The sequence below is a fragment of the Periplaneta americana genome, chromosome 3 (assembly GCF_040183065.1).
Source record: "Periplaneta americana isolate PAMFEO1 chromosome 3, P.americana_PAMFEO1_priV1, whole genome shotgun sequence".
Taxonomy (NCBI): domain Eukaryota; kingdom Metazoa; phylum Arthropoda; class Insecta; order Blattodea; family Blattidae; genus Periplaneta; species Periplaneta americana.
Genome location: NC_091119.1, coordinates 149,868,306 through 149,884,181, shown reverse-complemented (window position 1 = coordinate 149,884,181; position 15,876 = coordinate 149,868,306). Strand labels below are relative to the sequence as shown.

Genomic DNA, 15,876 nt, shown 5'->3' with positions numbered 1-15,876 from the left:
TTCATTTGTGTCCTTGTTTATAACTTTTTTGCGCGATCATTTTTTTTTTGTTGTATTTACAGCTATTATTGCTAGACCTTGAAAGTTAGAATTCCCACAGAGAAACTTGTGGCTAAGGAAACCATTTCTCATAACATAAAATACTGAAATAGACTCATTACAGTGCACTTATTGTTACTTAGTTACCATTACAGTAAAGTTTTGCGAAGGCTTTGGAATAATATTGCTCTAAATTTTCAATGCAAAATATATTGAATTTTTCAATTTTAAAAATATAATCGTGCAAAAAATAGTGTACAATACACGTTTGTGAAGTGAATTACAAAATCGAGGAAAAGTTTGAAAAACGAGCAGAGCGATTTTTTTCTAACTTTTCCACGATTTTGTAAAAAGCACTTCCCAACCTTATATCGTAATATATACCGTACTAAAAAGAGTGCCTTATATGTTTCTAGCTCATTAATTTAGCTGAACCAATAGTGAAAGCTGCATGTAAGAATGTGAAACCAGTTACTTTTTGTGATGTGGAGGAAGAAACTTGTGAGAATGAGATTTTGGAAACTGGTGCATCATTATTCCAGTTGTACCTAAGTTTGCACCAACTATCAGGGTAAATAGTACATCAGTGATGATAATGATGATGAATTGATAGCGCCATTAGGCGCCATTGTTATAGGGGCATATTTTAAAGTTTGTGATGTTCACAGGTTTGGTAAAAGTTTATGTTCAGAAGATTCAGAAATATATCTTCCACAGAACTTCTATCAATGGTTCTACCCCGCAGCTTTGCAATGGATATACATTTCTTGTTTTAAATCTCAGTACGCAATAAATAAGGCCATTTATCTGGATCAGTTTACTTCTGTGGATGATTGTATTCAATACAGTTCTTCTGCAATTGACACGCTTCATATATTTGATCAGGTAATGAAATCCAACTTCAATATTCTCCTTTGAATTGATAATTTTCTGTCAAGATTCATATCAAATAATTAATACGAAATAATAATAATAATAATAATAATAATAATAATAATAATAATAAATGATGGGATATAAACCTAAATTATCATGCATGTCTTGTCAAAAAAAAAAACTGAAGATATTTACTTTCGTACAATTAAACGCTTTTTTCTTTTATTATTATATTATTATATTATTATTATATTTATTATTATATTATTATTATATTTATTATTATATTATTATATTTATTATTATTATTATTATTATTATTATTATTATTATTATTATTATTATTATTATTATTATTATTATTATTGCATTTGTTGTAAGTATTGCATTGTAACTGTAACATCCTGTAACAATGTTATGCTTAAACCTGAATGCAATGTTTGTTGCCTATGGTAGTCTACTCTAGTGTACAGAGTTCCTCTCTTAAGTTACATCATAATAATATTATTCTCAGTTATAATCTCTCTATTATTGTAATCTTCAAGATTTAACAAAATGTTTTGTTTTTTTTTTATATTCTTTATCTGTAAGGCAATCTGTAGTGGCAGAAAAATAATAAAACACTGTGATTTTCCAACTGTATTATCACACAACATAGTTTCCATGAGTGATGTAATTAACTTCATAATTTTTATCTTATCAGTAAATTCCGACAATTCCAGCCATTTATTTCACAAGTTAATTATCTACCGTTATATCTTAGATATGTTAATATTTCTGTTGTTTCAGATAAGAATATTTTGGAAACGTCTTGCGTGGCCAGATCATGAAGCTGCCTTCACTTTTGCTACAAATATAATTGACGTAAGACAAATGTTTCATACAAATACAATTTAGTATGATTAAATTCCTTAGATGAATGACTGTACTACATTGGACACCTGAAGGGGATAAATGTTCCTCTGGCAGGGGCAAATTAATACCGGTACCTTTTCAGCAGGGGACACCAGATTCTCTAGGGGGGACGATCTTTGGCATCCCCCCCACCCTTGAATTCGCACCCTGACTCTAGCTATCTGAAAATTATCTATAGTAATGTCACAAGAGGTCTGAGATTTATCTGGAAAATCTCAGACCTTGAGTGACATTTATCAGGACTATTTAAATGTAAATGATATATCCCTAAAGTTCGCTCACAAATTGTTAATAATTGTATATTTATGAGTACTTAACATATTCAGACATTGTGAAGTTGAAATATATGAATATCGATTAGGCTACTGCAATAAATAAATTGGATGTTATTGAGTAATGCCAATTGAGAAAAGCACAATACAGGTTTAACAATAGGTATGTTCCAGCATAGTTCAGAATCGATTCTGAACTGCCTACTCATGCGCAGTAGCTCAATGTGCGTTCCAACAAGACTTGAACTGATTCTGAACCGATACTGAACTCCCAGTTTCCTGTTGCAACATGCTTTAGAACTCGTTTGGAGTGAGTGAAATTGGTTCTTGATTAAGAGCAAGAACTGGGAGTTATCGACTGTTGATGGATGCGCAGATGGTTTAATCTGAAGTTATGGTTAGAATAAAAAAATTACCTCATTATGAGTGATTTGGAAGGTGATAGTGATATGTTTTACGAAGAATTAAATTTGGAAGATGAATATAATTTTAATATGAAAAGGAACTCCGAAGGCCGTGAAAGAAGAGTTCAAGAAACGTTCCAACAACGTAAAATCTCGAACTAGTTCTGACACCATGCACAACTGGCACATGCATGGAAAGAAGTTCGGTATTAGTTTGGAACGCATTCTGAATTGTTTGCTGGAACAAACCTATTGAATCTGATAAATCTGGTTGCAAAAATTATTGCAATGTATGATTGGGATTGGTTGGAATTCAAAATTTCATTACACTTCATTGCATTGGTCGAAAATGGAATGACGTCACATAAACGAAAATTATGTACATATTTTTATGCAGTGCTATTTTCCGTACAAAAATTCATAAATGAGCACCATTTGAACAAGTTTCATGTTTGCATAGGTTTTTAAAAATATTTTAAAATACCGGTACCAATAGGCCTATTCACAAATTTAACATCCCAATACTTTGAATTCCGTAAGTTGAAATTATAACATAATATATTGAAAATGTATGTATATATTTTTTATGGCTTTGAATTTAAAATTTCGCCATAATAGAATATTTTTATCACACTTAGAATACTTTACCAAGAGTCCGAGAGTAGTTCAGTGGATTCTCATATTGATGTAATAAGTTTGTAAATTGTAGGATTATCACTTTGTTATGATTGTGATTCATTAATAGGCTACACATACAACATGAAACATGGAATTGAGAATACTGTCTCTATAATTCATACTGATGTAAGATTTAATTATTTAAAATCATTTCATCTGACTGATAATTGTTAATTTCTTTTAGGACATCTGCCAGTGTGCAGCCTTTTATGCTGATAAAGTTATAGGAAAAGTAGAACGAATTTGTGAAAGTGAAAGCTTGCATAAAAGAAGATTTGAAGTAACGAAGGAGGTAAACAAGCAATCTAGAAGTTTAGTTTTATTATTTCAGTATTAAATTAAATTATAAAAATTTTGATTTTATTGTATTACGGTACCCTACTTCAGAGTTACGGTACATCTGACAATTAGTGATAGCCGTATTAAAACAATGCTTATAAAAACTTACATCGTATCGAAAATATTTTGATAAGTAACTCTTATGGGCTGAAGAAATCTCCATAACCAAGCGAAGTGGCTCAGTGATAAAATACTGGACTTGTATTCGAAAGATTCTGGGTTCAAAACATGGGACTGGCCAATCTTATCGAGGTTTTTAGTGGTTTCCTCAACCATAAAATAACTAGATTTCTAGTTACCGGTATTTAAAATGTACCGGTAAATGGCAGATTGGTGATTTCCACTGCAAAGATAAGATAATATTTCACAAGGTCTCTACTGATTGTATAAGGTAGACTGGCGATAATGGCAGTAATCCAATATATTAACAACAATGTAGGCCTACAGTTCCTTATAACCGACAATCGTGAAATAATCTCGAAGTTAGCTGCTGTAAATAAAACCTAAGATTAAAGAAAAAGTCTACACATTTCTTTCACTCTTCCAGCCGATCAACCCAGTACTATACTGTAATATTCTAAAAATATATTTCTTAACTCTGTTAAATAGTATGGAAAAAAAATCCATCACAATTACAACCTTTGTCTTGAAATTTATTATAATATGAATATGCATACCGGTATAACAAGTATAATGTCTTGCATAATGAAAATGAAAAGTTATAACCTTTTAATGGTACGTGCTTGTGAACATTTTGTACTCAAGTCCACACCTGTGGAGTAATGGTCAGCGCGTCTGGCCGCGAAACCAGGTGGCCCGGGTTTGAATCCCAGTCAGGGCAAGTTACCTGGTTGAGGTTTTTCCCGGGGTTTTCCCTCAACCCAATACGAGCAAATGCTGGGTAACTTTCGGTGCTGGACCCCGGACTCATTTCACCGGCATTATCACCTTCATTTCATTCAGACGCTAAATAACCTAGATGCTGATACAGCGTCGTAAAATAACCCAATACAATAAAATAAAAAAAAAATTGTACTCAAACCGAGATCTTCTGGGTTGTTGCTCAATATTGATGATATAAGAATTTAATAAAAAAGTATCTGAAGCCTTATATCTTCATATATTATTATAGTAATTTCAACTAATATAAAAGTAATGTCTACTATTTATTAATTTAATTACCATATAAGTTAATTTATAAAATCAAAAAAAAAATCTTGGCAAATTCTGTTGGAAAATGCTTCACGAGGTAGGATACTGCTAGTATTATTTTATAACATGTTACATTGCTTGTCGAATATATACTTCTAAAAAATCATTAATATTTTTGTATACTTTCAGTAGGGTATATTGTTTAATTAATATTAATTTCTTTTATAATCTTAGTGGTGTATTGCAATAAAGGATATTAACTACGTTCAAGAATCCATCAAGACAACTGTTCTTGAATTTGGATTAGAGGAACTTATCTCTTCTCTCGTTAGTGCTGGAAAATGTTCTTCTTCAGAAATATGTAAGCAAACAATGCACTTGATGCTTGAAAGTGGAATTAATATTGTCAGTAAGAAAGTACGAGAAATGCTGCAAAGAGCGTCTGAAAAGGTCAGTACATAAACAGTAATGCTACTTCACTTACGGTATTTGTGATGTTTAAATTATATTTTATATTTACCATTCAGATCTCCTATTCTTATATTTCAGATGATACCCACTATCAATAAATTGCTATTAGAAGTTGACAGTGGCAGCAGCACTGTGGATCAATTAATGGAATATCTGGATACTTCTCTCTGTACATTGAATTCACAGTTGAGCTCCGAAAATTTTGAATATATTTTGGCTATAATCTGGAAGAACGTCTCAAACTTGCTGTGTGTGTACATGGAGAGAAATATGAGGGTAAGCCTATACCAAACAAGTATGTTGTAGCAACTTCACTGGGTATAACAGCCATATAACATCCCCTCACTCCTCCGCTGTTCCCTCACTGAAATCACTCACCTAGATTTTTAATTCTATTTTTAGCTATTTTACTTGGCACGTAATTAGCACATTGATATGAGCACATCGTAACCAAATTTTGGCATGCAGATTAACGCTAAAACATGCTCTCGATTTTTCGAGTGAAAGAGAATAAGATTCTTTTTTTAGGGGGTTCAGTGAACCAATGAACACAAAGTACGAGCAGCCCCTGTTTGTCACATAGTTCAAAATTGATTCAACATCTTAAGGTTCTCACCTGTATATTTAAAGTACTGATATGAGTATTACGGAAGTTTTGGATATACCGGTAATTTAATTGTTACAGCTGTAAAAACGAAGTGCTTACTAATACACAAAATGGCATATACAGTAACTCATACGATCTAAGATGATAAGTTTTGCTACAATATCTTTCACAACATGTTGTTAGTATAATGCTGGCAGACTATGTTTAGCTCAAGAAAACCCAGTGTTCTGTTCTTAAGCCAGGTTGACACTGTAAAAGTGTATCGTACTTGGATCACAACTTAGACCAAGTGCACTTGTACCTATATTTACGAACCAATTCAACTGGGAAGTACCACTCACACTAAAAAAAAATATGAAATTTATCTAAAAAAATATAGGATTGCAATCCCTACTTGGGATTACCTTCACTGACTTTTTAACTTTTATTTCTTACACAAGATAAAGTGGTAGGTAAATGAAATGATAGATATGACAATATGCTTTCAAACTCCACTGTTTCGAAAAAATAATTATTATATGCATAATTATGCCCTCAATCGAAAACTGATATGAAAATTTTAGGGCTTGAAGATAACTTTTCAAATTTAGTGTAATTCCTGTCATTACGGGACCACGTATTAGGCGGGTATACTAATTTTGACTTATATATGCAGTATCTATTAGCATTTTTCTTTATTGAAATACATGATTCATGAAAGGTAATATAGTATTACTCCATTATGTAATTACTGTACTGTACGTCAAAGACATTTACAATATGTATTGTACTTAATTCTGTCGGAAAAAAAAGCCGTTTATAGTTGTTTGCCATGTGTGTGTTTTCCAAGTCCTCATGTTTACCACACTTCAGTTTCTGCGATTACATCCTCCTGACGTCGCAGCTTTAGTGATTGAGTCGCGATTTTTTTATTATCGTTCTTAATGTCGATGATGGGATTCCTAATGAATCAGAGTTGTTTCTGAGTAAGAATAATGTTCTCATAGTACTTTCGTAAGATTTCCAATTTTTCCCACACAGAAAGGGCTTTTCGTTTAACACTCATTGTAATCATATTCACAGACACTTCAATACACTAAAGGACAACAAACTGCCCAGCAAAAATTTCCAGAATTTTATTACGGCCGAGTGAGGAATGTTGTTTGAGAGAGAGGGTTAGCAAGAGGGAGAGGTATTGTAACTGTATGTAGGCTTTAACTATGCAGATAAGGAGTCGAATAAGAGAGCGTAACAAGAGGGTGGAGTATACTAAGGTACGGTATGAAGTATGAAGGCTTAAATGCGCAGGTAAAGGGTCGAATACCAATACTTTTCAGGTTAATAGACCAGTGAGTTCAAAGACCAAGGTGTTTCATTGCTGTTACGGTACATTGCTGAAAATTACATCGAAAATATTCCACAAAACAGCGTATTATGCGGGACTTGAGCGCAACAAACGGGGTATTTTATAAAGGCGTTATGTATGAAATGTGCAGGGACCGGACAAAAAAAGCGTATTACACGGGATAGCAAAATAAGCGGGCGCATCTTATCGAGGTTTTACTGCAGCAAAATTCTGAAAACTATAACATTTCGTAAAGTTTGAGTTATAATTCTTTGTTGATGTTTTGATATGTGACTTGACAATAGGATAATACCTCTACTGCAAAGATTATTTTTTCTAGGTCCAGAGAGAACCGTCGTTTTACAAGAAACAGCAAGAAATTCTGAACATCATAGTAGATTTCTTTATGCAGGGTAATGAGAGCATTGTTGCCTCTAATTTATCCCTTCTTAAGAAAATGGATCATATGCTGCATTTGCATGGAATGGAGACACAAGAGCTCATTCACCAGTATTACCTGGAGAAGCAAGAAGAACAGAAAGCAATGGAGACTGCACTCTATGGACTTCTCACTGTTAGACTACAATTTGCTGAGAATATGCTAAGGATAGAGATAATGAATGCAAGGAATCTTCAGCCCTTACATAATAAAGGTGATGTGTTGCCATAAATAGGTAACTTATAAGATGAAGCAGTTTAATTCTACTTTTCTATTCTTAACCCTAGATGGACCAAGCTTTTTTTTAATAACACACTGGACCAAGGGAGGGCTAATTAATGTCCACCATTATATTTTAGCTTTATGGTTGTATTTACAATTTTTGCGTAAGTATTATTTCTGTATTGAATGAATTAAGTAAGAAATAATGTATATTGAGAAACAAATATTTTTTATATCTTGAAAATTGTCAAATTAAATTAATTATTGAAAGTTAATGCTTGAACAAATTCTTATGCATTATTCACATCTTCATTCAGATTTATCCACCTCATTCACACACTCACAGCGTGTGTTGTCTTTTGACTGTGTTTTCCACACACATACATGTTGCATTTTCCACAAACAATGGTTGTTTTTCCTAATTTATTTAGTTTTTCACTTTTGGTGCAAAACTATTTGCTACATGTATGGCATCTCCGTTTCCCTAATGGCTGCTGCCAATTCTGCGTTGTTTTTGTGATTTTCTTCTTGAGGATGGCTTCCATTGACATAATGATATTATTCTGCAGTCCAATTAAATTTGCAGCACCATGTTCCACATTTGGTTTGATTAGTTGTAACCTCAGTTCCTGTAGATACAAGCGCCGCCTGTTTGTTTTCATTAGATCTCGAACCTGCCTTGTGTTCTTATCATCAAATCTGATGATAGAAGATCACGAAATCTGTTCCGACTCATGCTGGCTATGTATACTGACCTTCCAAGCTCTTGGGACCATAAGTCATGGTAATCTATGTTGTTGTAGTTATTTGCGCCCATCAAAATAAGAGTACCTATGAATGCGAGGGTTTCAGTTGGACTTGTTTCTTAGACACTCCTTCTCTCTGCTTCCTCGTTTGTGTGTTGCACAATTTTAGACGCAACTTCATCAGTAAACCCATCATTATCACCATTATCATAATCACAGTCCAGGTCTTCAATTTTATGAACTTCATCTTCAGTTTCACTAAGATACTCATCAAAAATATCATAACTTTCTTCCTCGTAATGTTCTAAAACTGCTTCCGTTTCACTTTCCATATTATATAATTATCTTCTCATATTTCTGAATCAGACCCATGGTCAGAGACAGAATAACATTGTTTATAAAATTAGTTTTCAATCCATACAGCAATTCCAACAATGTACGAGGCGCGTCCATAAAGTAACTTTCCCACTCGTCCCACAGGTAGCAAACATTATGTTGCGCGAAGTGACTGCGTGTACGTGATGGAGTACTGTCCTGGCATGGCGCATGCTCTAGCGGAACTTCCCGAGTGCTCTCAGTAGCTTCGTTTCATTGGTTGAAGATGGACGCTCCTATTCCAGCTCCCGCCGCATGTGAAGTGCGATCAGTGATAAATATTTGAATGCACAGGGCATAGCGCCGATTGAAATTGATCGTCAGCTGTGCCAGGTCTATGGGCCCAAGATCATGAGCAAGCAGATGGTGCGTTGCTCCACAAGGTCGTCTGTGATGATGGTTGGCCTCCCACTGCGCTCCTCGTCCTGCACATTTTGGCGTCCTGCTGAAAATTGTCTACAGCAGTGATGCACCATCTGCTTGCTCATGACCTGGCACAGATGACGATAAATTTCAATCGGCGCTATACCCTATGCATTCAAAACCTTATCACTGATCGCATTTCACACGCAGCGGGAGCTGGAATAGGAGCTTCCATCTTCAACTAATGAAACGAAGCTAATGAGAGCACTCGGGAAGTTCCACCAGAGCATGCGCCATGCCAGGACATTACTCTATCGCGTACACGCAGTCGCTTCCCGCAACATATGGTTTGCTAGCTGTGGGACGAGTGGGAATGTTACTTTATGGATGCGCCTCGTAATATAATGTTGGTTTCCAAATAAGTCCATTGTTACAACATATGTTTGGAGTTACGAATAATAAGTTCATTGTCGTAACATAGTCCCGCTCCGTGGCGTCGTGGTCTAAGGCATCCTGCCTAGGACTCGCATTACAGAATGCGCGCTACTTCGAGTTCTCATGGAGGAAGAAATTTTCTCATCAAATTTCGGCCAGTGTATGGACCGGTGCCCACCCAGCATCGCGATGCACTTGGGGAGCTACGATAAATAGCGAAAATCCGGTTCCTCAAACCAGCTATAACGGCTGAGGGGATTATCGTGCTAACCACAAGATACCTCCGTTCTGGTTGGATGATCGTCCACCTCTGCTTCGGCATGTGGACGTGAGGCTAGCAGCCAGCTGGTCGGTCTTTGCTCTTCATGGGCTGTAGTGGCATGAATTTACTTTTTTTTGTTGTAACATATATTTATAATTTCGAATAAAAAAAATTGTTACAAGTTGGGCCAAGGGAGGGTTATTTTGTGACCACTTCGAAATTTGGTCCACATAATTAGGTTTTCAACCAAAAAAACTTGATTTTTTTTATTGAATCATTAACTTTATACTATTTCTGACACAAAATGAGAACACCATGGTCTGAACATGTTCTATACTATAATAGCAATAGTTCTATAAAAGTGTGGACATAAATTGACCCTCCCTTGGTCCATCTAGGGTTAAACTTTTACTCTTGATATTCACTCTATTATAGAATTCATCCCTAGGTTCGATCCTATATTGAACTGCTTACTCCTCACATACTTTATCAAAGAACTTTGACCTGTCATGTCACAGAGGATATTCAACAATCACATTTGCTCACCACTAGGTTATTGAGATAAATCGTGGTTGACAGTAGTAAAATTGGAAGCAATTTCAATGTCAGATTTTTTAAACAAAATATAGTGTTAAACTTGAGCTTTACTAAAGCACACAACACCATACTAGCTAGTTAAGTTTTGAGTATGCACTATAACCAGAAACCGCCACTGAAAGAACTGTATACATGACTAGAAGAACATGAAGTTATTATCATGCAATAAAATTAAAATACTAACAATGTTCATATATTGTAGGTCATTGTTAGAAATACATATTTATGAAACTAGTCCAGCTTCTGGCAAAATGATATTTCAGTTATTTCAAGCTACTACAATGGCAGATTACTACTTCGTTGGCACAATACTGATTAATTTCTTCAATGTTTCAAGTTGTTATAATTGCACATCTTGATTACACAACTTTTAACACTATAACACTTCGGAAAACGTATTATTTGTCTTTCTTGTGTTAAATTTTATATTACATTCTGATGATGGCCAATAGCAGGCTGTAACATGTTAACAAGGCAATATAAAATTTAACACAAGAAAGACAAATAATAAGTACTGTACGTTTTCCGATGTTATCATTGCTTGTGCTGGTTCACTTTCGTGTTAATGTAGGACTTAATCTTTCTTGAATTGCATTTAGAATGTTCACAAATACAGAAGTTATTGAAATGACAATGCTATTGAAACATTGGAAATAAGATCACTGTTGTTACCTTTTCATACTTAATATAATATGTCTTCTAAAATAATGCTTTAAGTTCAGCTTTTCAGAAACGTCATTGTGAGATAAAGCATAGCAATCAATCTTAAATAAGAATAACAGAAACACGTTCTATATTTTATTTTCAGATTCCTGTAATCCATACGTAACAGTGAGTCTGCTGCCAGAAGAGAGATTTACTGGAACCAAAACGTTTGTGAGCAAAACTCATAAGAAAGTTTTGTATGCTTTATTCGAGGAAACATTTGTTGTGTAAGATTCAACATTTAAACAATTAAATTTATCCATATGATGATATTATTAATTATTTGATTCTACAGAATTCTCTGTTATGGTTTAATTTTTCTGTTTAAAAAATTATTGTTGTGAAAATTACCAGCAGTTTAAGTACATCCAAATCTTCGTAATACTCATATCAGTTCTTTAAATATACAGGTGAGAACCTTAAGATGCTGAACAAACTTTGAACTATGTGACAAACTGGGGTAGGGTGACCAGACGTCCTCTTTTGTCCGGACATGTCCTCCTTTTTAGGCCTTTGTCTGGGGTCCAGGCGGACTTTTAAAAAATCAAGAAATGTCCTCCTTTTCGTAACATGTATGCCTGATATTTTGAAATTATCTGATTTGACGCCTTTTTCAAGTAATTTTCCTGTAGATTGCAGCAGCATCGACGGAATATACTCTTTGCTAAGATCATAAATCACTTTGCTTACAAAGTAATATTAAATTCACATTTTGTGCGGCATTTTTTATGTATTTTGATAATAATTATATTTCCCTTAGCTTTAATATGTAGTTAACTGCAAAATCGTTTCATATTTTTCACTTTTATCATATGTAATGCTGTAATAAAATAGATATTGACATAATTTTAAGTATAATATAGACCTAAGCCTAAATCTAAGTAGATATTTTCTGTCCTCTTTAATAATGTAGTTCCCCTGTAAAATCATTATTATTAAGTTTTATCATAATTATTTTCTAATATTAATATACTTTAAGTATGATATAAACCTAAATCTGTACTGTAAATATTTTGTAATAAAATAGATATTGATGTAATTTATAATATAATATAGGTCTAAGCCTAAATTTAAGTACATATTTTCTGTCCTCTTTTTTCGAAAAATGTCCTCCTTCTTGAAGCTCTGTGTCCTCTTTTTTTATCGATGTGAATCTGGTCACCCTAACCAGGGGCTGCTCATACTATGTGTTCAATGATTCATATCAGTACAAATATGTTGTAGCGACTACATTTGAGGAAAAATAATGCACTGTCTCTTCAAATTTTTCTCTTTCTGGAAGATATCTCAGCAATATACATTCCATAGAACTAGTGAATGACTAACTCAGGCGCTGAGAGACACTAAGAAAGTCTGTTATGGAATAAGAACTGTCTTCTTCTAAAGTTGCCAAAAATTGCTTAATTGATGATAGAATAAATTTCTCTTTTCTTTTAACTTTGATAACAATATGGAAGACTTGACTGCAGTTACGGTACATCCTCGCATTCATGAAAAAAGGGGCAAAATTCATTACAGCAATGTGCAAGAACCATTAAACCATATTAATACTTAACACTGAAAATCTGGGAACATCAGAGACAAATATATTAAAACCATGGACATTTCAGTGACGAATTTTGTCCAGGGACAAAAAGCAAAATTCGAGGATTGTCCTCGAAAACGGGGAAATCTGGTAACCTTATTCTCCAGAGAGAATCATTGAAGTGTGAAGTAAAGTGAGATATTAGTGCTATCGTCGAGCACTGTTAGTTACTGTGTGCGGGTATTAGAGTCTGGGTGTTATGCAACTATACATGAACAGTTTTCTTAACAATTTATGGAGTAAAAGCAATAAAAAGCTACTTTCTTGCCAATTTAATGAAAGAAGGTGCAGAAACTACCCTCCTTCATTATCTACACATTTTGGCAACTATTACAGAAATTATCCATACTCGTATTTCTAGTTTAGAAATGATGGAAATATCCTGACAGATATTAAGTTTCAGTTCTTCCAAGATGTGTGGGTTTGTCTTGTGTACGATATTTTTTAATTCCTCTCAGAGATAAAAAAGTTGTAGGTGCTAGGTTGGGGGAGTCAAGAGAACCACAAACTCATACTATTACTTCTGTCTTTATCAAACGAACACTATCTTAATTTCTATCATCGAATCATTGACTGTATCAGCTGTGGCAGAGTCCTGTTGAAAAAGGCAAAATCGTGCTGTCTATTGGTTAATTCTAGAAAAAGAGAGAGAGAGCGCGAAATAGTATGTGTTAGCATCAATTGTAGTCTCATAAATAATTGGTCCTATGATTTTTTCACATCTCATTGCGCATTATAAGCAAATCTTCTCATTATGAAGGGACATTCTATATGAAGGAAATAGGTTTCGCAGAGCATCAATAACAGTATGAATTCATATATACTTAGAGATTGAATCAAGCTTTATCCGAGAAAAATGTTAAATGTGGATAATTTCTGCATAGTTATGTAAGTACCTACAAGATCACCTAGTTAAAGTTCATGTGCCACAGTGATTTTATACGGATTTAATTTTAACAATTTTGTAGCTTTTTGCACAGAGTCCCATTTGTTACGAAAGGTGCTGAATGGATTTTTTTGAGAATTTTCCAAGTAATGACCAATGTTATATAACCTGGGACTTTTACTTCTGGGAATCTTTTTTCAAATCGACTTTGAACTTGACAAGCCAATTGTGTTAACACATATGTATTAATCATAAGTAAATACAAGTTGTTCAGTAGAAAACATGTATTGAGCCATAATATGTTCTGCAAATAAATACTTAACTCCTAATAAATGAACCGTTTCAGTAGGCAGTCACTGGTTTACTGACACAACCTTGATTAAATGCCTGCAGGCAAGAACCAGTTGTGTTCAGCAATGCTACGTACTGGTTCACACTTCAATGGCTCACGTTATAAGCTTACGTCTATGAAAATTTAGATTTTCAACATTGTTTTTTTTTTTATTATAGAGAATTGTCGCCAAATCAAAAGAATCTTACAAATGGTCTAGTTATGTTCACAATCAAAGACCACTGTCTGCTAGCAACAGATAAAGTTCTTGCTGAAACCTATGCCCCCTTCAGTGACATCACTAAAACCGATCTGTCTGTGAGTCTGCAGAGCATGGAACAACTTCACTTAAAGCTGAATCGATCTAATGATGAAGGTAATTTTTGACAATAAAAACATATTAGGTATTACATATAACTTAAGACTCTTATGTTGGTTTCGTTATTGTTGTAGTATCAGAAAGGCGATAATAACTTTAATATTAAATTCTGTTTTCAAATGGGTTAGGCCTACTTTGCAAAATATGTAGGGCCCATATTTTTAAAGAGAATTTAGTATGATCTGTAAATAAACTATTTGAAGTTAAACTGGAAGCTATAATTCAATATTAATATTGTATAAAAGGTGGAATATCTTTTACTGCTGTGTTACGGTGAAAATATAGTTAACGTGAATTATGAGTAATTAAAAAATGTCCAATAAACACAGATTTTGTAATTAATAGTGCTTGTAACTACCGAAAGTGATATAAATTTGAGAAAATTTACAAATGAGAGGTAATGCATAACAAAGATTTAATTTATACTTTCTTCAGTCAGACTGGTATTATTAAATAAAATGGAGCATCGTTTCAAATTGTATTAAGTCCAATATAGAATTTTTTACACGAATGACGAAAAACTGAATTACTCGTAAACTGGACAAGTTTTCAAAACTCTACACAAAACCATTTTTAAGTACTGTTTCACAGTTTACAAATATGACGACTTGGAACCATCAGACTTCATAGCATGAAAGATAAAGAAGTAGAAAGTAACAACTTTAATTTCGTCCACTGTTGGACTTAATATGTTTTGAAACGATGCTCCTCGTCTTCTTCTGATATTTTGTTGTAGATAAGCTGCATTTCTTTAATAAGTTTTTTTTTTTTCCCCAGGCTCTGAGACATTTGAAACTCTGCAGAAACGTGATGATAAAGATTCACGTGATTTCGTCAAGAACAGAAGACGCATGTTTCCTGCTAGTGATTACCAAATTCAGCAAAGAACAAAGACTTGATACATTATCAATACCTACCTGAATATCTTGTACACTCATGAAAATAATAAAAACTGGCCGGCTTATAAACGTCTTCATGACGGCCATACAGTACAGCTGTACCAAAATTTTGAATCATAGTTACTGTCTTGATGATTCCACTTAGGCCTACCATTTTCCCTCCCACACCTTTAGAACGAATCTAAACCTGTTCTGTCATTATCTGTTTCTAATTTAGATAGTGATATAACTCACGAAACTTCCAAATACTGGTACACGAATTTAACAACAAATAAAATTCCAGGTGTACCGTACTGGTACCCCATTTGTTCACCATGCATACATAGGAAAAGGACATTGGCAAAGGCTTATTGCCGAAGTATGTCGTAGCTTAATGGTATGTTTGATTATGTACGAACAAAAGTTACAGTACCATGTTTGATTCACGCTCGTTGCTTATTATTTTTTTTTTATTATTTCTTTTTAATTTGTATTTTTACATGATAGTAATTTCATTCCACTACCTGTACCGTGTCTTAATATTTTTCCCACATTGTGTCGTATTAGTGTGAAAATTTACTAACCTAGCCAAAACT

At 33.8% G+C, this 15,876-nt stretch overlaps 1 protein-coding gene across 1 annotated transcript in view; it reads left to right on the top strand.

Moving 5' to 3' along the window:
* The window catches only part of LOC138696606 (protein unc-13 homolog 4B-like), a 57,435-nt gene extending 42,027 nt beyond the window's left edge, over positions 1-15,408 (top strand). Inside the window, exons 13-22 of the mRNA XM_069821766.1 lie at positions 456-610; positions 708-924; positions 1,705-1,779; positions 3,369-3,476; positions 4,910-5,125; positions 5,225-5,422; positions 7,418-7,730; positions 11,325-11,448; positions 14,203-14,399; positions 15,180-15,408. Of these exons, the coding sequence (XP_069677867.1) occupies positions 456-610; positions 708-924; positions 1,705-1,779; positions 3,369-3,476; positions 4,910-5,125; positions 5,225-5,422; positions 7,418-7,730; positions 11,325-11,448; positions 14,203-14,399; positions 15,180-15,301 (1,725 nt within the window). The 3' untranslated portion in view covers positions 15,302-15,408. The remainder of the gene's footprint in view (positions 1-455; positions 611-707; positions 925-1,704; positions 1,780-3,368; positions 3,477-4,909; positions 5,126-5,224; positions 5,423-7,417; positions 7,731-11,324; positions 11,449-14,202; positions 14,400-15,179) is intronic.
* Positions 15,409-15,876: the final 468 nt, after the last annotated feature.